The sequence below is a fragment of the Perissodus microlepis genome, chromosome 1 (assembly GCF_051167445.1).
Source record: "Perissodus microlepis isolate ML-2025 ecotype Zambia chromosome 1, ASM5116744v1, whole genome shotgun sequence".
Lineage (NCBI taxonomy): Eukaryota > Metazoa > Chordata > Actinopteri > Cichliformes > Cichlidae > Perissodus > Perissodus microlepis.
Window position 1 is genome coordinate 17,839,963 of NC_140461.1, and position 21,895 is coordinate 17,861,857.

Below are 21,895 nucleotides of genomic sequence, written 5' to 3' on the forward strand. Positions count from 1 at the left end.
CGTGAATGTAGCGGAGACGTTAGAGGAAAACTACCGAGCTGCGGCGCTGCTACAGCCCCACCTGCCGGCCACAGGCGGCGTCGCACCCTCATGCCGACACAGAGGCTGTGTCCGGCAGCTGCCAAACACGCTATTGATTCCTAGAGGGGTCATTTATTATAGTGAAAAACACGCAGTGGATGCCAATCTGTTACGTGTGCGTGACTGTATGCCAATAAAGCTTACTGTAGTTGAGAAAACTGCTGTTGGGCCTATTAATTTACCAGCTTCCTTAACCTTTAAATGGTTGGTAAAAAAACGAAACATATTTTATGTCACGGTGCAGATTATGACCTTTTGGCATATGTGGAAAACAACCTATATGTTATCTGAAACAGGTTCAATGCGTTTTAAAAAGCACATTTGCAGCATCTGGTCCAAGCCTGATGGCTATAATTTCCTTTGTTACAGTTTTCTCCACACAAACTCTAATAGTTTTTTTGTTTGTTTGCTTGTTTTATCTCATGATGCTGCCACTCCCAGAGCCTGGTCCTGTCCAAGGTCTTTTCCTTTTGAAAGGGAGTTTTTCCTTGCCACTTTCACAAGGGCTATCTCATACAGAGTTGTTGGATTATTGGGTTTTTCTCCCGATTACCTTCCAGTGTAAAGGACTTTGATTCTGTTTAAATTCTTCACAATCAATCCCTTTGATGTATACCAGTATAGTAAATTTACATTTACACAGAATCTCAAAGCACACCTGGGTTTGCCTCAAAGCATGCAAATGACTGGCTTAGACCAAGGAGGACCCCTATCGCCTCACCGTAGGAGGGTCTCCGTGTACCCCAGCTTTCCCCCACAGTGCAAAGACATGCATGTTGGGTTAACTGGTGATTCTAAATTGGCTGTAGGTGTGAATGTGAGTGTGAATTGTTGTCTGTCTCTGTGGGTCAGCCTTGGGACAGACTGGCGACTTGGCTAGGGAGTACCCCGCCTCTCCTTCCATGATAGCTGGGGTAGGCTCCAACCTAACCCTGAACTAGATAAGTGGAAGTAAATGAATGGATGGAAAACTCATATGTTAATAATACTGACTAGTCCCTGCTTTTCTGTGTCAGATTTAACCCGACTCTAATTAGATGCATGCACCATGTGGGCTGCCCCTGAAGCCAGCGCCTGGTTCCCTTCCATATGGGGACAAACTCAGCACCAGGGTTGCATGTCATTAATTCATCTCTCTCACTCCATTTTCTGTCAACTGTCTAATGGAGCATTTTAATAAATTAACACACTACCTCAAAAATAATGGGAAAAAATTAACATAATATCAAGAAAAATTATTAACTATTTTTCAGATAATACAGGAACCAGTTTATTAAACAACCTCCAGCATAAAGCAGGATTTTAAACCTACTCCAGGTCCCGGTGGGCAGGCCCATTTCTTAAATCAGAAACCAAATGATAAGCAGTGAACTTGGTGCTCTAGGTTCAGTTTCTCACTTGCCTCTTTCTATCAGCATCCTTCAATAATTTAGTGAGGCCACCTGCAACAGTCTATGGAGCAAACACTTCAAATGCTATTGCATTCATCAAATGTTAAACTGTTGCATAGTTTAAACTATTCAACGGTGCCTCCACTCAAACCTGTTTCCTTGACTACCCATTTTCCATGAGTGCTTATTCAGCTCACTGGGGGCCTGTCACAGCTGACTCAGGGCAAAAACAGGGGTAAAACCCAGAGAGATCATCATGTCATCACAGGCAACACAGACACTCACACTTCACATTAACACCCACTCCTAAAAGTTGACACACTGAAGTGAATATTCAGACAATTTGCAGTTTTAGACTTTAAAGTCTCAAATCATGACAGCTAAAAGGTTGTAGCAATGGCTAACTGAAGCTACATCTTTTAATTACTGACTTACTGAAAGTGATCAGTTCAGTAATACAATAAAAAAACAGAAATGTTCATTTTTATCCCTTATGTCTTTTTAACTTATTTATTTTTATTGATAAGTTAAAACAATAACATATTCTGCAGATTTTAGAGTATTTGTTTGTTTGTTTGTTTTTTGTTGTTTGTTTAGAGAAATGAAAGAAATTGAGTTTGTCTTGCAAAGCTTATACAAGATTCATAAATGACGTGATTGCATTGTTGTCCAGAGACGGTAAGCTGGGCACACTTTCAGTCTTAATTCTCAGCGTTAGCTATTACCTATTTGTGGTGACAGCCTCTTTTACTTTGAAAGTTAGTTTTTTCATGTGTCTTGTTTTTTGGCTTTGTTTCCTGTTTTTTCAACTGAAAAGGCATATAGACATGATCAAAGTGAAGTTGAAACTGAACATCAGAATTGAGAAGAAAGCTTTGAATGTGGCGTGGTTGTTGGTGTCAGACAGGGTCGTCCGAGTATTTCAGAAACTGCTGATCTACTGGAATTTTTCCCACACACAAAATATCCAGCAGATCAGCAGTTCTTTGGGTGAAAAGGCCTTGTTGATGTAAGAGGTGAGAGGTCAGACTGCTTTGAGTTGATAGGAAGGCAACAGTAAAGCTTGATTTTGACTTCTGTGGGAAATCTACGCCCTAATTTATGCAGTAACCGAAAAACTCCTTTTACCCCTGCACGCAACCTTCCACGCCATTCAGACTGTTGTGGAATGCCTTGACCCGACGTGTAGTTACATTTCTCAGGAGGTGCACGTCAGGTTACATAGAAGGTTGCGGTGTAGGGTTAAAATGAAGTTGCGGTTATGGCCTAAGTTATGACGTAGATCTGATGCGGAAGTATAATTCATGTGTAACTCAAATGAGTGCAGAAGAGCACACATTGGTTTCAGCAGCAGAAGACCACACCACATGCCAATCCCGTCAGCTAAGATGCGAAAACTAAGACTGCAAATTTACACCGGCTCACTGAAACTAGACAATAGAAGATTTGAAAAACATTGCCTGGTACAATGAGTATTGATTTCTGCTGCATTATTCAGATGGTAGGGTAAGAATTTGGAGTAAAAAGCATGAACGCATTGAACGATTCTGCCTTGTGTCAACTGTTCAGGCTGCTGGTGACGCGGTAATGGTGTGGTGAAAATTTTCTTGGCTCACTTTAGGTTCCATAGTTCTAGCTGAGCATTGTGTAAACACCACAGGCGTACCCCTTTATGACTGCAGTTTATCCATCTTCTAATGGCTGCTTTGGGCCATGTCACAAAGCTCAAATCATCTCAAAGTGCTTTCTTGAACATGGCAAGAGTTCACTGTACTCAAATGGCCTCCACAGTGACCAGATCTCTATTCAGTAGAGCACATTTAGGATGTGATGAAACAGGAGATTCAGATCATGGATGTGCAACCAACAGATTTGCAGCAAGTCCAACCCAGTAGCAGCAAACAGAGCCTAATAAATTGTCTGATGAGTGTATAGACCACAGTGTATTAATGTAATGAAATATCTCAAATTTCTGAAAGTCTTATCCTCTGTCAAACATTAATTATTGCAGTGAGATTGTTCTAACAAAAGAACATTACAGACAAAACACCTACATAAACTAGTTTATATTCTGCCAAGCTGATAACCCACATAAGAGAGAAACATGTGCAGCCAAGCACAATCAAGAGCAATGCAATTTAAAGGAATAGCACGCAGACGAAACGGAACAGTTCAAATTATTTATTTGAAGTACAAATATGATGATACCAGGTCAAAGGGACAATTAAATGTTCTTCCAGTCTTTTAAATAAGTTGCCACAAGAAGAGGTGCAAAGCCAGTGAGCATAAAGTGAAGATGTCTTTGTTCAGGGCTGCTGGAGCCAAGTTTCTCCCTGTGGAAGAAGGAGAACACAGAATACATCATGAGCAAACACACAAATCTTATTCAGTGCTTATCAGAAACAAGTATCATGCAGAGTGGCTTTAACAGACTAAATATGGGGGAGGTTATCAGTTGTATTGTTTCTAAAGACACCCGCCTCTCAGCTCCAGCAGAACATCTCCTTCGTATTGAGCTAATCCAACAGCATGTCTCTGTTCCTTGTCCAGCTCTGCCCACTGCTCCTCAGTGACAGCCCACGCCTGCTCCACACTCAACCATGACAACTGAACTGCACTAAACACCACCTGTCAGGCGCACACCCAACACAAAAAAATATTTTTTTCATTTCCAGGAATGCAGACATTACATGGCATCAGGTTTTCTTTGATTTGACATTTCTCAGTTATTTCCAGAGTTGCACATTTTTATGGCGAGTTCAGTAACTTGTATATAAATAAAATGTTATATTATGTGTATTACAGCAAAAAAAACTATCCTGTTCTGTTTATCTGTCCAATTAAAAATCACAGACAAACCCTTTTGAGGCCCACTGTAAGTTAGTGCATTATTTATAATATTTACTTATTTAATATTCATTTGGTGAAAATCACAAGCTTAAAAAAATGTTTTTCATCATTTTCAAAAAGATAAAAGAGAATGACTGAATATGTAGTCATGTGAAAAAGAGAGAGCTCTTGGCTATGCATGTCCTTAAAATGATTGTCTCAGATACATAGATGTCTCCAGCTGTAAGCAAGGAAATTGCTGCCCACCTGCTCTGCAGACCTTCTGTTTGCAGAGGGCACTCAATCAGAAGAGAGCTGACTTAAAGGGAAATGACCTAAGACTGCTTGCTTCACCAAGGGCCAGAATAAAAAAAATAAAGATTATTTTAATCTGTGAATCATGCAAAGCTACTCTACTGGATCTAAGAATATGATGGAGCTAAAAATCGGCATAAGAGATTCCCTTTAAAACAAGTGATGAAACTCACTGCCATCTTTTTTGGTGATATCAGGGCGATAGCTTCAGGGGTGATTCCCCCCACTTGTTCTTGTAGCAGGGCTGACAGCACCATGTCTGGCAGGCCCGCTGGACATAGAGGGAGAGAGAGAGAGAAGCGCTATAGTGAGATAATTAATGTTTCTCATGTCACATCACAGGAGGAGTGTAGAGAAACATTTCCTCTTACTTCCGAGCCTGTACCCTCAGGGATACTTTTAATTGTACCTATCCATCCAAGAGCTGTCATTTCCTCTTTAAAAAGAAACAATTTTTAAAAAAGTTAATCAAAAAGAGTTTACACCCAAGGGATATTATGCTCTACTATACCTGCCAACGTCCCAATTTCAGTGAAAACTTCTGGTCCCCAAGTATTAACTGGACCAAAGGCCTGTGGTCTGGACAAACAGCTTGTCAATGCCTCCATCTGCTGCTCTGTGCATGGCAGGGATGTCTCCCGCAGGAACACAACAGCCATACTGCAGTTTGGGGGAAAAGATTCAAGATTTTATTCCTCCTCTGAGGATAGAAAACGTTTTCACTGGGTTTGTTTTGCTCAGAATCGTGCTCCCGCCTGCTGTTGGTTAGCATCTGCTAGCAGGTTCATGTGATATCAGCTCTTTTATTCATAAAACCACAGCAGATAGTTTTGTGTTGCAGCAGGAGGGAGTTTCATTATGAGCTATTACTTTGACAGATTGTGAGAGTAGCATTATTTGACAGATATTTTTTTTCCTCCATCATGTCAAACTAAGCTGATAGCTATGTTTGACATCTGCCAGTTTGTGATTGTTCCCTTGCATATGCTGGATAATTTGTTTATAAAGTTGGATCGCTGTGTTTCCTCCTTCTTGCTTTTACATGTTTCTGTTGTAGCTAGAGCTAGAGATAAGTGCATGTAGGAAGTGTGGGTAAGCAATTTATATCACTGACCTGAGGTTGTAGGGGCTCAGTTTTTTTATCTCAGAGGGATGCAGACCACAGATCAGATGGCCAAATGCTGCCAGATCAACAACTGTTAACTGCTCCACTTTAAGTTTGCGTTTCCGCAGAACATTCAAAATCACTGCTCTCATCTGAAAAGTCAGACAGGAACCACAAATTTTCATATTAACACACTCAAGTTTTGATTCTGCAACTTATTTTCATAAATTTGGGGGTCAAATTCAAAGGAAAAGCCTTCAACAATGCAGTCAGTGAATCTTATGCATCGGGTATGCTGACATGGTCTGAGTATACTTGGCCTTGAGTGACTATCTTTATCCCATAATGAAATAAATGATCCTGGTGGCAGACACTAAATCGTTTGAAGACTTTGCAAAAGACATGAATCGGGCAATAGAGCCCAGAGTCTCTACATCTGAACCCATTTGCATCCCTATGGGAGATTTGGACATTATTTTCAAACTTCAAAACACAGAAGAACCCAGTTCAAACCTTTCTTTAAAACTTCACATGCTTATAGATTCAGTGCCAACAGTTTAGGCTGGTTTTAGTTTAATTTGTCACCCATCTGTTTTAGAGAATAAATTAATAAATAATTTTTTAAAATAGCTCACCTTTTTAGGGCTCCAGTCTGTCAGTGTGCCCAGATGTGCCAAAACACCTGGATTAGAGAGGTTAGTGTCTTGCAGGTCCTTCTCTCGCATTTCAGTCACAAGTGAGCCCAGCTCCAGCACCTGATCTTCACTCAGCTCTCTCACTGGATTCAACAACTGGATTGAATGGGGTTTTTTTTTAGCTAAAACACAACAGTCTATATATATATATTTTTTTTTCTCTCACAATTATTTTAATTCTTTAGCACCTCTTATAGATTTTTGATCACATTTTTGGAACATATATTGCTACCACTTTTGTTTTAGATCCACCTCATGGGGTCAAAATCTAAACATGAAGGAGAGACAGAAGAGCCCCGCTCTGACAGACTCTGAAGCAATCTTAAGGGATGATATATACAGAGAAATATAAAGAGGAGGACAATTTGAGTGCTGTGGGGGATGGTCCTGTAAGTGGAGTTTAACTGACCTGTCTGAGTTTCACCCACAGTGACCGGCGCTGCTCTGAGCTCAGCAAAGAATCCTGACCAAACACCTCTACGCACTGTTTCAGCTCCTCCTGTGACATTCGGCTGAGCTGAGTGGATGTCCAAGCTGAAGGATATGTCCCTCTAATGTCTGCACAGCTTGGAACCGGCACTGCTCAAGAAAAAAAAAACCCACACATGCGGATTCAGTGAAAAGATGCTAAAAGGTGGCATTTATATGTTCTAGTTAACAGAGCTATGTAAAATGCGTTAAACAGAGCATGCACTTAAAGAAACATTTACTGAACTTTTTGCCCTCCGGCTCCGTGCTTTCACAATGCCCCGAATGAGGCTCTGAGTCTGCTGTCTCTGGCGATGCTGGTCAATACACTGGGTAATGCACACGCCACCAGTAATGCTGTCTTCCCAGCGCCTTTGACCCACCAGGACCTGCTCCACAGTGTCTTTATTCAGCACTGACTGTACAGCAGAAACCCTTATTATGAATTCCTGCAGGTCAAAATGTCTCCAAGAAAGCCAGTGAAAGTAAAATAAATGTAGTTATTTGAATGATTTTTGCTGCTTACCAGTGGAATGGAGTTAATCTGCTTCTTTGAGAGAGCAAACACCAGTCGACCCAAATGTTCTACATCTCCAATTTGCCACTTGGATGGCTCTCTGGAAAACAAGAATAGGTATTCATTACTGCTGCTTAAAGTGGGAAATCTCTTATTATCCTGGGTTGTGGAGCCGGGGTTTTATTAGTTCTTTGAAATTTAGGAGTTGTGTTTATTGTCTGGGATTTGATTTATATTCTTTTTTTAGAGTTTTGGGGTCTTAGTGATGTTTATCAAGTAAGTCTGTAAGTCTGTTCCTCTCATGTTCTGAGTATGTGTTCTGTTAGTATGTTTTGTTAGCTTAATGTTCCTGTCTCTGCATCCACAGAGGTTCAGTTATTATTTCTTACTTCCTGTTTTATTTTGTAAGTCGCTCTCCCTGCACTTTAATCATAATTAGCTTCATCTACATGTTGTTTCTCCAGCTGTTACTCTAGCCCTCAGTGTGTGTTTGAGTATATATAGTCCTGTCATTCCTTGGTTCTTCGTCTCAGTGTCTTTTTAACCAGTTATCAAGCCCTGTGTGTTTCTCTTTGTGCCTTTGTGGATTTTGTATTGCTGTGTGGGACTTCTACACCCAGCCTCATTAAACGTCTGACAGTTGTTAAATCTTGCTCGTCTCCTGAGTTTACATTTGGGTCCTAATCCTCCGAATTGTGACAATCCACGTGTTAGTGCAGGAGCAGTGCTGGGATTTCCCAAATGGACTTGTATTTTACACCATTATTCTACTCTCCACAAATGGATGTGGATTGTGTCTGAAATACAAAGTTCACAGGTCAGTGTAAGGCGATTAGTATATTTTACTGTATTTTGGACCAAGAAGCTTTGTTTTGCAAATTGTTAAAAGTTGAGACCACATAATGAGACCACTCATCCAGATTCTTAATTTCATTTCACGCGGAATAATCCTCAGCTTGACAGACTGCAGACTGTATTTAACCATTAGTTATTATCTGTCTCTGTTTCTCTTCCACAGTGTCTTTTGTCTTGTCCCCCTCCCCTCCCTCCCAGCTATGTGTAACAGATGGCTGCACCTCCCTGAGCCTGGTTCTGCTGGAGGTGTCTTCCTGTTAAAAGGGAGTTTTTCCTTCCCGCTGTCACCATGTGCTTGCTTAGAGGGCGTCGTCTCTGTATTACTGTAGGGTCGCTATAACACCACTTCAGGCGACTCTTGTTGTGATTTAGTGCTTTATGAATGAAACTGAATTGAACTGGAGGTGGTAATTTGTAACAGGTTATTATTGTATGTACTGGTTTCAGGGTCACTTGAGATCAGTTGGGGCTAAAATGTACAAAAATGATTCAGACAACCAAGCTGGTACATTATTTGTGTGTGAAATTTCCGATTTGCTACAGCACTGGGCAGCAGCACTATTTCGGTCCAGATTGAACTATCACATAAATTGCACTGATGTGCTGTACGATGTACAGACAGATATTTATGAGACTAGTGCCCAGTTACTTGCGATAGGTTAGGAGAAGAGAAAAGATGGAGTGAAACTAAAAGAGAGTGTGCTGATGCTGCAGTCATGACCTTTATGTCAGTATATTTCAACTTATAAAAGATATGATAAATAAAAAAAATGATGGGGTGGGCTTGATTTATTTACATATATTTTTACAGGCTTACATTTCATGACTTCCACAGTGCTGTTTGATATATTTTCGATTTAAGTTTTTCATGGTGTAACCTTTTTTTTCTAATTAATTCATTTTTCAGTGCTTATGCTGCTTGTTTGTGTGAATCCAAAATAATAATAATAACAATATTTTAATTCTTATCTTGAGGTGTTAAAACTCCTACACATGTGTTGCTTTACCCAAACAGTTCTTTCTGGGTGAGCAGAGCACTGATATCCCTCAGAGCCTCTTTAGGAAGGCAGAAATTTCTCATCTCCTCCAGCCGCAGAGCCACCGCTCGTCTGTCCACCAGAGCCAAACTGTCCCTGTCTAAGAAAGGCAGCAAAGGTCCGAGGGTATCCAGAGCGGTGCCATCAATCTGCCCCTCAGACAGAGAAGAGCCCTGCGGAGCGCGGCATACAGAGAGAGACGTCCCGGATTACCAGGATTTCACACTGAAATGACTTCACTTGTGTGAAAAGCTGCTGAAAGGATAAAGGCGGGTTATGTTCTGAAGCACTTTCTCCATCTGTTTTTCTCTAAATACTATAACCGCCTGCGTGAAAAGCCTGAACACACAAATGTTCTTTCTGCAAAATTAATGAGTTAAAACAAATCAAATACGTGACACACAAACACTAACTGAAGCCCTGATTTAACTCATCGAGAAAATGCTCTTCTTCTTCTCGGTTTGCTCTGAATTCTCATTATAATGGTTTAGAATTTTATTACTTTGGGAATTTGCAGAATTTGGTATTTGAGCTTGATAAAGTTTACTTCCTACAGCAACAGAAAGTCTAAAACGTGCTAAAACATGTGTTAACTTGTGCCCATCTTGCATGATAAGCTGTTATTTTGGGTGTTTTACCAGCTCAGTTAAGGCCTTCTCGGCTAAATTGGTCTGTTTATAATGTGGCAGTCTGAGAAAATCAGCAAACTGTGCTTGAACGTGGTCCAAAATGGCTCTGAGGGATGTATTAGAGAGTCTCTCTATCATGGTCACCCTGGAAAAGAGCAGAGCATGGGTGTAAATGCAGTCACCCGAGAGAAACAGTAAAACATTTATTCAGAAAAAAAGAGTAAAATACAAATATAAGGAGGTGATATTTACGGCAATGTTGCAGAAAACGCAGAACTCAAAATATTGAGGTCGAGTTTAGGTTGTCTTCTCAGTTCCTCTATGATACATTTTCGCTGGTGGCATATCTGAACTTGTTAGTACAGGGAAAAAATGCATTTTCATGGAAACATAAATATTATATGGCTCACATTCCTCACCAGAGCAGGTCTTATGCCTCCAGGCAGCTCAATAACAAACTGAAGCAGCTCTACAAAATCTGTATCATTGGTCCAGAGCTTCAGAAAGTCACAGCTCATTCCACCAGCGATATGACCCAGATCTCTATGAGTGAGAAAGAAGTCATTATTTAGACTGTCTTCTAAGCGGGTGTCTGACTGAAAATGAAACTTCAGATGTTTCTGTTGTGTTTTTATTTTAGCTTGCAATCAAAATATTAAATGAATTATTAAATCAGTGCTGGGGTGAAACCTACCTCACTGACTTGCTGGTAATGTTTAGAAATTCATGGATCTTACTGAATAGAAACTGAGTCTGTAAAGAAAAGGAACAGCATGAGTCAGCATTTTGACTGTGCGTTTCTTTAAAATCAAGAAAGAAACTCAAACCAGTTTCCAGATATTGCAATAAGGCAAGTTTTTTTAGCCCCAACAGGAAAATAAAAATCAATTCCCTCAACGGTGACGAACAATTGGTCCCTTATATACTTTAGCATTGCCATTTGTGAAACTAACAGTACCCTCGTTTCTCATTATTACACATAACATAATTTATGGACATCTGTAGTTTGACTTCTTTACATGTGTGAATTGGATGGGTTGTTACAGACGTTTGCTGAAAATGTCATATCAATAGAACCTCTAGAAATATACTTAGAAAATTGGTGTTCAATTTTTATTTTAGCCACTCTATATGCACACACACTGGTTGGAGGATATTTACAAGCAGACGCTGGTTAACCAGAGATATCATATGTATATTGTACAATATGAAAATCATATTGCAGGTTAGTTCAGAAATAGTGTCATCACGTTGTTTAACCAGAAACGTGACTTCAGCTCAGTTGCCATTCTATCCTTTTTTTCCATGTAGCACGTCATAATAGAACGAGACTGTATATGACACTCAGTCCTTCACGATAGTTTCCTCCTTCATGTGAGACTGACTAATATGAGCACAGATGCTCTGCCTGCTGTTGATGGTATTTTTCTCCCCTACAGCTAAGTGCAACTGTAAACATGGCAAAGTAAAAGAGAAATTATGCTACCAGTGTAGCTTAGAGGAAATGTGAATTGGAGCAAACAGCCAGCAGTATGTGTAGAACAGTCAAGATTTTATCACTGTAGATCCACTTTAATCTGTAGAGCAATCCTCATAATAGACCAGCATAAACAACCACACCCTCTCTGCTGGCATCAGCCCCAGAAATCATAAATGTCTCTATACTATATATATGCAGCAGTATTGGTTTTAGGTGAAATTTAAGATCACTTTGACAAGTGTTTAATTCATAATGCTCATATAAACATTTAGTACTGTTTTTAAGAGGAAATTTAAGGTTTAACACTGACCCAATGATCAGTCCGATTACCGCACATATCAGGGAAGATAATGAGAGAAAAGGAACTTCATTGGTTTGACTGAAGTCTTGTTGGGCTGAGAATAGGTGGTGAAAGCAGGCTAAAACAATTTTGGCTGTGACAAAACCCCTTTAAGGTAGCCAATTATTAATTCATGCTGTACTCCTCCACATCATTGTACAACATCCAAACTAATTAGCTTGATGGCAGCTGATGTGAATGGAGCATTAATATCCTGAAAGGGCCTCCTGAAGCATATCCTATGAGTTGCAGATTAATGGGGGCGAAAACTGAAGCTGCTAACAGTTTCTTCTTTTGTAAAAGAGCTATTGTTGTTATATGAATGTGATGTTAAACAGCATGCAAAAAAAGGGATTAAAGTAAAAGGGTGCACCTGGTGTGGCGACCAGTCTATGTCCCTGTACACGCCGATGCTTCTCGAAATGATTTCAGCACTCATGGTCTGCATCAGCTCCCTCAGAGGGACAAATGGTAAAAGACAGTTTAGCTGCAGAGTGGTGTTCTTCGTGTCTCTGTGCAGAGCCTGCTGAAACAGAACCACAATAAGAAATGTGAATTTATGCTTTATTGAATCTAATTTGTCACAACCTGCTCAAATGTCTTTTTTACTCAATGCGGCACCAGAGGGGAAATAATAAACCATAAGATTAGAAAAGTGAGAAGAAGCAGAGGAGAAGAAACAAAGCTCCGTCACCTCCTGCATTGCATTGTATAGCATGGCTCTATGGCCAGGCTTAAGCTCAGTTAGCAATGTTCTCCAGCACTGGCAGTGGACAGCTTCACTGATCTCAGCCCACTGGAGGTCTCTGAGCACAGCAGGGGAGAGACCGGAGTGTAACGGCTTCAGTCGGCACAGTTTTTCCATGGTGAGCTGGCGGGAGGAGAAAAACTCAGAGGTGAGAGTGCAGCTGGACGGAATTCAGCACAAATATTTTTAAAATTTCCACTTACGTTGGTGTCCTTCGAAATCTTGGATAACATTTTAAATGCCTGCAAAGAGCATTAAAAAATAAGTCTGCCAACAAAACACCCACATTTTAAGAAAGTTCACACAGGACACATATTTCATCTCTGTTTATTCCCTGCTTTTCATTAGTTATATGCAAATTAATAGTAGACTTACATTTATGCCAAAAATCCCTGGCATTACATATTTCAGTAAAGGTTAGCATTTTATTTCTCTGAAAAGGGGGGTCCACTGCTACACGCTTCACATCACCTTATAAAAACAACTAGAAGTTGTCCTGACAAATCGGAAACTTTGTCGAAATGCAACTCAAATTTATACATTTACAGTGACACTTGGGGAGGAAGAAGATAAGCACGACAAGAGAAATAATTCCCTGCTGACCTGTGCTGGGGAATATGTGTGTAATCCTGGCTGTGACAGGACTTCCAGGAGTTGATCTGAGGGGAGTGACAGCAGAAAAGAAGCTCCCAACTGGGGAAGCAGACCACTGAGAGCAGACAGCTCCAGAGGAGCCATGCTGCTGACATCCAGGGTCTGAACTGCTGGTATTAACCAAGAAGACAGCTATTCATAAGACACAGTGAAACAGAGTTAGTCAGACATGCCATGAAAACATACTTGAGAGGAGACTGTAACCTGAAGTTGTCCCGTGCCCCTCACCCTGCCACCGGCACTGACAAAGCCCTTGGATATGCACTGAGACAGCTGCTGCCAGAGAGCAGAGGCCACAGCAGAGTCCTGAAGATATGAGCCCAAGTCGGATGGATCCATGTAGCAGGCAAGGACTCCTAATCTGCAAAAGGCACTCATTCACTTTTCTGATCACTTGATTTAACATTAAGTTCAATGGCATAATGCTTTTTGTAATAGACTTCAAAATGAAGGGTTCAATTATGAAATAAATCACAGCTAAATACAGAGATCCTTACAGAATGAATAAACTACAGCACAATAAAGATAACATATGTTGCATTGGGTCTGATTAAAATGACATTCACTATTGTTATTAATCATCATCAGCTTGACTTTCTGGGAAAAAAGAAAATTGCTGTGGGCCCTCTAAGCTACAACTATGGACCCCAGATTCATGTTAACTTCCTTTGCAAAAACAATACCAAACAAATATTATTGTGCAAAAGTCTTTAAACATACCTAATTTCTTTACAGTTGGCTCAGGAAATTGGAAATAGGGGCATCAGTTTATTTAAGCATGAGTAAACATAAATGAAAATACAATAAAAAAGTTTTTTAAAGTTTTCACAAGCTTGAAAGTCAGTTCATGTTAGTCAAGTTTTATTGTCATTTCTCTAAGTAGTCTTTGGGAGTAGTTCTCCAGGCTTCTTGAAGGACATTCAAAGCTCTTTTTTGGATTTTGGCTGCATTATGTTTTGTGCTCTGTTAATATGATCCCACACTGCTTCAGTCATGTTGACTGCTTCAGTCTGGGGAGGCCAATCCATGACTGATAGTGATCCATTGTGTGTGTTTTTCCATTTGCTTTTACTGAACTAACAGTGTGTATGGGATTGTTGTCATTCTGGAAAAAAAATAACAATAACATTTAAAAATGCCAATCAGATGCTTTCTATATGCTATTTGATGGTGGATAAAAATTAGATGTTAGTTTTTATATTTCCATCAGTTTTGACAGGATCTTCATCACCACTGGCTGGAACGCAGCCCAAACCATGACAGAGCCTCCACCGTGTTTTACAGATGGCTGTAGACTATCTCTCCTAACCTCCTCTGTACATAGTGATGAGGATTTCAACATGTTGCCACTCATTTTCAGTCCAGTCCTTGAGGCATACCTCTGCCTTTTCTCCCTTTTTCCCTTTTCTTAAGAATGGCAGTCACCCTTCCACTGAGTCTAATTCTGATGAGGTTTCAGTGAACAGCAGACGGATCAGCTGAAGGACCAGATGCATTTTTCACCTGTCAGGTCTGTGCTGTTGTTTTTGGTTTTTTTTTCCTGTTTCTTGAGGACCTGGTTTTGAGATCATGTTCATCTGCTATGGACAGTTTTTTAGGCCTGACACGTTTTTGTCTTCCAGTTGTCCAGTTTCCTCATTTTTTAAGGATTCACTACACACTATGCCAGGTTTTCAAGTTTTTTTGGTGCAAAAATACTATTTTATGCTTGTCAAACTGTATTATCTTTGGTATTCTTCAAAGATTCAACTACAAAATGGGAACAAATTATATGTTTTTGCAGCACCTAAACAGGTATATCTGAGTGACTCACAGGCTGGTGTTAAGTGGTTGATCACATACAGAACTGGTCTGAAAATGAGTGAAAAAGCAGCCAATGTCCAAAGAAAAAGAAAAACTATTGCTCTATTGGTCTAGACTACTCAGAAATTTTGAAGAAAGTCTGACTCCTCGGAAGCAAAATTTAAAGAAATGCGAGGTGGCTCAAGACTTTTGCACAATACTCTAGACATGGATAAGCTTGGATAAGTTTAAGGTATCTGGATCCCACCTCATTATGTTGTCACCAGTCACATTTATCTTCCTACTGAAGAGGGTCCGCAGCACATGGCGCCCCCTTACTCCATCCAGACTGCCATTGCCAAGTAACTCCACCAAAGGAGCAAGCTGACAGAGAGGATTACAAACGAAAAAAGCATGCAGAGTGAAAAGAAAGTTTCATGGTGGTAAAGTAGGTCTTTAATAGTGGTGGTGGAGAACACTTTTCTCTAAAACCTCACATACGTGTTGGTATTGGTTGGTGTATGGAAGCATTTATTCATGTAGGTATTCATTAATGAAAAGAGATAAAGTCATGTAAGAATATGTCAATCAGAGAAATGCCCTCAAACCTGCTGTGATGTCAGCTGCTGAAAATGACTGACTGGGAGGTAAGGCAGAAGTGGGAGGATGGAGCTGAGAAAGTATGGTGGCCATGTAGGGACATCACCCACCACGCTAGACTGCAGGAGTCTTTTTACAAAGGCCTTTTTCTGCAGGGACTTCATCCCCGAGCTGTGGTCACGGATGGCTGTCAATCTGAAGAGCATTGCAGAAGCTGTTAGCGTCACATTGAGAAGTTTTACATTAACTATAACCACGTTTGGCCCACAACTCACACGCTGTCATTGACGATGAGGGAGGCTGGGAAGCTCATTATGTCAGAGACAGACATAAAGGGAATGAACTGAGAAAGGTCCACAAACAGCTCTGGGGTCACTCGCGGGAACTTGTGGATGAAAGCTGCTGTCATTGTTTCCATGGCCTGCAACTCTTTTTGAGAGGCCTGACAGAGAAAACAAAACGCCGGACAGGAATGGACGTGGATTCAATTTGGCACTCTTTAACTATGCATGGACCATGACGTGAATCCAAATAAAGCAGAAGCAACACAGTGCAACCTACTGTAATAACCACCAATCAAAAGAAATGCATATGAAAGAAAACACATTACAATTCTTCTCCATCTCCTTACTCTGTGATGAATGGTTTTACTGAGTGAAATCAACAAGGGCTCATTTATGTGTATTTATCCAGCTAATTAGCTTCTTACACAGAGGAAGCTTTAGCAATAAACATATTTAAGTACAAAAAGTTGAAGAACAAACCTGGCTGGTTTCAACCTGAAGCTGATCCCAGCTTCGATGCATGTGGGAGAGAAATCTCTTGACTGCATCCTTCTCAGCCGACATCACTAGAGTACGAATGCTGTCTCTTGGCATCTGGAGGTACTCCTGGTGGGAGATTCAGTTGAATTTAACTCTCAGTGAGTCTATGTGTGAGGTGTTATATGTGGGTAAATCTGCACACGCTCAGTACCTGCAGCAGAACCTTGAGAGCAGATGAGTTGTCATCACGCTGGATGAGGTCCCAGAGGACTGGCTGATGTAACAGGAGTAACAGGTTATTTACTTATTGTGTGTCTGTTAAACAAATATGTCTGTTAGTAACTGCATCTTACACTGAAGCAGCTCAGCAGGTCCTCCTTTAGTGTGGCATTCTGCTCTCTGCGTAGGAACACTCCCACAGTGTGGAGAACGCTCGTGGAGGCTTCCGGCCGCAGTGCGGACCAGGATGTGTTGTCGATGAGACTGGAGAGGAGAATAGCCTGACCCAGACCCTGCCTTGCCTCTCTTTCTCCCTCGTCCAGCCCCGAAGAGAGACCCACCATAAAATCTAAGACTCGCAGCACATATCCCAGCGCCACTAAAAAACCCTCACGTTCTCCCATCTCGACCTCACACACGCTCAGCTTGTGCAGGACATCCATCAGCAGTGGTGCTGGGTCCACGCACAGCTGCGACGTATCAAAGTCATAAGGTGCTGGAAGCATGTCAAAAAACCTCTGGAGGAAGCACTTCCTGTCTTCCTGTTCAGCCAGCAGATCAGCACAGACATCAGCAAACTGAGGATTTGTTCTTAAAAGCCGATAGTAGAGTGTGGCATTCAGACAAATGTACTCTCTCAGTCCACGTGTCTGCACACAGAGCTCCAGGAGGGTGAAGTTAGTGAAATGTTGCACAGGCCACTCTCTGTACTGACAAGTCTTCAAAGTGGTGTCATCATGGGAGACATTGTGTATTTTGGAACAGTATGCTGCAGCCCACCTGCCCTCTGGCAAGGACTGGTGAGAGTCAGTGCCACACAGAGATGAGATCAGGACTGAGTTGTTGGGTAGAAAGCAGTGTCTGAAAGCCTGAGCACTGAGAGACCTGCTGCCCAACTGAGCCAGACAGTTCTCACTGAGTCCTGTATTCCACATTGACTCATCTGAAAGCTGCACACACAGCTCATCTATGCTCGTCTGGTTAAAAAAATGATAGTCCTTTGTCACTGCAGCCTGAAACAGCACAAAAGAAATTAGTCAACCCACAGCATATACAGTTCTTTATTAAGAATCTTGTTTCGACTTAACTCTGGAAACAAAAGATTTAATTGCACATAAAGAACAAATATTAAATGTATTAATTAAACAAACGATATTAACAAAGTTTGTTTGTATTCTAACTGTGAAAACCATTAGGACACCCAACCCCCTAATAGCTAGTGTTACCCCCTTTGTTAGAAATAACATCAGTGATGCCTCTTGTAGCCGTCTACCAGTCTCTGACATGGTCTGAGGAAGGTTTCCTCCAATCCAGCAGAATTCCTTCAGCTGTGAGATTTTTGAGGAATTATTTGCATGTACAGCCCATTATCCCAGAAGTCCTAGTCTTTGTTCTCTCTGGCCTCTCCCATGCAAGTTAAACATGTGCAGTCTGATTTCTGTTTGTAGAGGCATGCATTTTACATCAGCAGTCGCAATAGCCTGAAGACATTTTTTTGGAGACTTCTTTTAGCATCTTGCACTCTGCTCTCGGGGTGAACTTGCTCAGACAGCCAGACCTGTTTTCAATGTCCTCCACTTGTAGACTATTTTTGGGAAGTAATCGCTGATCTCAAATTCTTTTGAGATCTTTCCAAATCCCTTCCCAAACTCATAAGCTGCTGCAATCTTCTATCGAAAGACCTGAGACAGCTCTTTTGATCTCATGATAGTGTTCACTCTCACTTCAATGGTCAGGAGCACACCAAACTCAGCATCTTAGGTTTAAACAGGGCGAGCCTCCTTTAAAATGCTGAGTAAGGATGTTTTAATCATGTGCAAACTGATGTGATTCGCCTGTGAGTGAATCCTTGGCCATTTTTAATGTAAATTAATGCAGCGGTGTCCTAACTCAAGTATTGCATTTTACATTAAAATGTGTTTTCTTCAGTTATAATTGTTTAGTTTTATAATTTGAACCTCCCACCATTGTTAAAATGAATATTAAATTTCCATATGACCAAACATGCTTGCAGGCTTTCACAGCATGTCCTAATTTTTTCACATGACTGTATGTTAAGATAAAAAAAGGCAACCAAAACTCAAATTTGTATTCCTTGCTAAGCTGAATTCCAAGAAGACACTCGTGCTCACTCATCTAAAAAGTAATCCATTACCTGATGTGCTCTCTGCAGCCAGAAAGATGAGTTGGCACACACTGTATTGTTAAATTCATGGGCAAAGAACTCGCTGCAGACATGGACCCAGAGGAAGTCCTCCTCTGCAGCAGACAGGTACCAGGCTGCATCAGAGCACGTAGCATGCAGGTCGAGCTCCATCTGATCCATTGCAGGGTTTACTGACCCATTCTCACCGTCAAACAGTTTACAATAGAGGAATACAGTGAAGTTAGAGACGCCGGTCAAGCCTGGGATGGATTCATTACATGCGGCCTCCAGGATTTCTGTAGAGGTGGAGTACTCCATCTCCTTCTGCTGACCGGTGCTCTCTTTAGTCTCTGTTTGTGACTGGCTGTTAGGTGCAGTTAATGGTTCAATGTGAAGCTTTTTGTTGGAGACTTTACGTGAAGTGGGAGTGGCTTTTGGGGTTGACTGAGCTGGTGATTTTGGTGATCTTGGCTCATCTCCTTCAGTGGAAGGGCAGGACAGGAATGGGAGGGAGCTCGGGAGGCCCCGGGAGCTTACACCCAAAGCTTGAGTGTTCCACATCACGTTGTGCCTTATTCCCCTACAAATCCACAGACAGAACAATGTCTGTTTTGTTTTGCTAGATATTTAATGCAAAATATATCAAATTAAATCAAAAACTAAGTCATTTATAGTTCTAATATATCTTACCATAAGATGAGCTGTCGTAGGTCGCCTTCAAGAAGACCGATAAGAAAGGAAATATTATTTGGAAATCAAAGTGAATAAGTAGTGGAAAAGCAGCTGGAAGCTTCTGCAGTACACAACCATGGATGATGTAACACTGCAGCTCGGCTAACAATGCCCAACATATAAAGTTACTGACATCAATGGGAGGATTAACAGATGCCCTCACTGGCCAGGATGATTATAACGTTTTTAAAGCAGTGTCATTCACTGTCACTGTCCTCTCCCTGGGGGGTTTCTCTGGGTTAAAATTGTTTTCTGAACGAGCACTTTTTATGGAAACTACAGGAAGAGGGTGTGTGACCTTATTTAATTATGAAATTATGAAAAGATTCTGATGTTAGTTTGTGTTTAAATGCAAAAACAAAGATTTCTAACCACATCAGATAAATTTAACTCCTGCTTTTTATTTCTTCTAATTGTGAGAACAACTTTAGACCAAATCTCATATAAATACTCACCAGCGGAGCACCGGCTCCGGGTTTTGGGCTGTGGCATATCCACCAGGCTGCTAACGTCATCAAGCAGCGCCATTGTGACTCTTGATACTTTCTCCCTCAGGTTGCCATAGACAGAACTGCCCACCCTGTGCAGGAGGCCCCTCCTCAGCCCATCCAAACTCTGCACGAGAGCTAAATTTTTCTGTGCCAAATTGCCTCCTCGCTCGCCTCCACCCGAACGTGACAAAGCCTGCAGCAGCAAGCTTTGCATGGAGTTTGCCTCCTCCTCGGTGGCTACCATTTCATCCACGGATGCATTTCCGTACAACCCATTCTGTCTCATGGCCTCAGGGGGCAAGCTGAAGGGCTTTAAACGTCCGAATGCATTCGAGCCCTTGCTGTGTTCAGCAGCTTCGCCTGCTGGGTGCAAACTAACTACAGGCTTCCAGTTCCGTGTTTCTAGGAACTGCAGCAGCTGCTGAAGCCAGCTGACACTAAAGGCACAGTCAGTGCGACCCTTCAGTGCACAAATGAAGCTTTGTAGGCCTGCACTGGCCTGACCGTAGGTCCCGCTGACGAGAGCCTGAAGAGCAGCTTCCAGCACAGCACTCATTGTCCTCCAGTTTTGAGCTATGAAAGTCAAGAAGGGCCTGTGAGACTGACGCTCTGATAGAGTGATGAGGCTCTGCAGCAGGCCTAGGAGCCAGTCCCAGTGTGGGCTACCTCTGAGGGACAGAAACCAGTCCTGCACTCTAACGCTGGGCCGGGGTGGCACCCGGCCGTTCCACTGATTCTGGGCAGCGTTTCCTTCAGACTGCAGGAAATAATGCAGCACTTTCTCCCAAAGCTGCTCCTCGTCTGGCTCTGCCGGCTCCTCCTCCAACTCAGCACCCATCTCCTGAAGATACATGGAGATGTTGTAGAGGAAGCCAGAGAGACGATGTCTGTTAATTGGCTTGTTTAAAGAAGGCATATTCCTGCTGGGAAGTAGACCAAGCGTTTTTAAGCCCCCCACGATATTCCTCATCCAAGTGGGCACAGACTGATCCTTGGTGTTTGTCTCAGTGGGAGCTCTCTGTGGATTTGCACCGCCTCCTTTACTCCACTCTGAAATGATCTCCTTCAGAATGGCATATTTCTGGTCTTCCTTGCCACCTCCTATAAAATAGCATCAGAGATAGCTTGAGCTAGCATTGTGTAATAAACAGATAGTAACCAAATACATAAAAAAGTGGATTTGGTAGCATGTTTTGGTGGCCTACTCACCTGTCCTCTCAGGTGCTCCTTGTCTGAGTAAAACAGCACAAACTATGATGCTTGTGAATTTAAGAGCAGCCATCTCCGACCCTTTCATAGCCATCTTCATCTCATGCCAGCCCACACCGCGACTCGTTGGTGTCACATGTTGCTCTATAGACTGAGTCTGCTATTGATTTCACAAAACCCTCATTGAAATGCTTTTTCATTTTAGGTGATGAGGTTGGACTTAAGGAGTAAAGTGTCTCAGTGGAAAGGGGATATTAAACCTTAATGCCTGGCTACCACATCACCTTACCATCATGGCTGCTAAAACAAGTATCAGTAATGTAATTAAGTCTTACAAATGTTGGGGCTGAAAATTTAAAGGGTCCACATTTTACACTGAATGGATATCTAAAGACTGTTAAACAGGATTCTTATATTCACACTTCAGTACATCCTTAGAATACCAGGATACATCTGTTTCATTAAAACTATGCTTTTGAATGATAATTATACTAAAGACAAAAAGAAGAGAACTTATTTTCTGAACTTACCTGCAGTTCCTATGCATTCATGCCTGTAAGTATCCTCTGAAGTGTTTGTCTAACACCTCCTCACACTGAGCGGTGTCAGCACGCTCTGCACTGACCTCTTCCTGAGTGCCACTCTCTATTTCACCATCGCTTGGACTTTCTCTACCTTTCACTCTCCTTCCCCACCCCTCCCCCCAGTGTCCTCTATCACTCTGTTATTTTAACTATTTGTGGCACCTGTTTTTTTCTTTGTCTCTGGGGTTCAGGCTGATGCTTGGATTAGTATTTCATGGTGTTAG

The 21,895-nt window shown here is 41.6% G+C and overlaps 1 protein-coding gene across 1 annotated transcript; it reads right to left on the reverse strand.

Moving 5' to 3' along the window:
* Positions 1–3,671: 3,671 nt before the first annotated feature.
* LOC146393673 (stereocilin) lies at positions 3,672–21,313 on the reverse strand. Its single transcript, XM_084932665.1, has 29 exons — positions 21,088–21,313; positions 19,843–20,979; positions 19,346–19,370; positions 18,665–19,235; positions 16,644–17,522; positions 16,502–16,564; positions 16,291–16,416; positions 15,802–15,968; positions 15,535–15,721; positions 15,195–15,310; positions 13,373–13,505; positions 13,094–13,276; positions 12,694–12,732; positions 12,437–12,613; positions 12,116–12,265; positions 10,617–10,675; positions 10,342–10,465; positions 10,175–10,257; positions 9,932–10,067; positions 9,264–9,466; positions 7,411–7,501; positions 7,132–7,303; positions 6,826–6,995; positions 6,357–6,512; positions 5,731–5,873; positions 5,128–5,276; positions 4,790–4,887; positions 3,953–4,100; positions 3,672–3,805 (listed from the first exon to the last, which is right to left on the reverse strand). Exons 1-29 carry the CDS (start codon positions 21,185–21,187, stop codon positions 3,717–3,719), a joined length of 5,874 nt encoding a protein of 1,957 aa, XP_084788791.1. The 5' UTR covers positions 21,188–21,313; the 3' UTR covers positions 3,672–3,716.
* Positions 21,314–21,895: the final 582 nt, after the last annotated feature.

Bases quoted from the DNA above. Each gene is read 5' to 3' on its own strand.
- LOC146393673 (XM_084932665.1), bottom strand. From the start codon at position 21,187: ATGAAGATGGCTATGAAAGGGTCGGAGATGGCTGCTCTTAAATTCACA. The intron at 12,614-12,693 runs GTAAGTGGAAAT...TCCTCCCGCCAG, and splicing joins AGATTTCGAAGGACACCAAC to CTCACCATGGAAAAACTGTG. The intron at 10,258-10,341 runs GTGAGGAATGTG...ATATGCCACCAG, and splicing joins GAGGCATAAGACCTGCTCTG to CGAAAATGTATCATAGAGGA.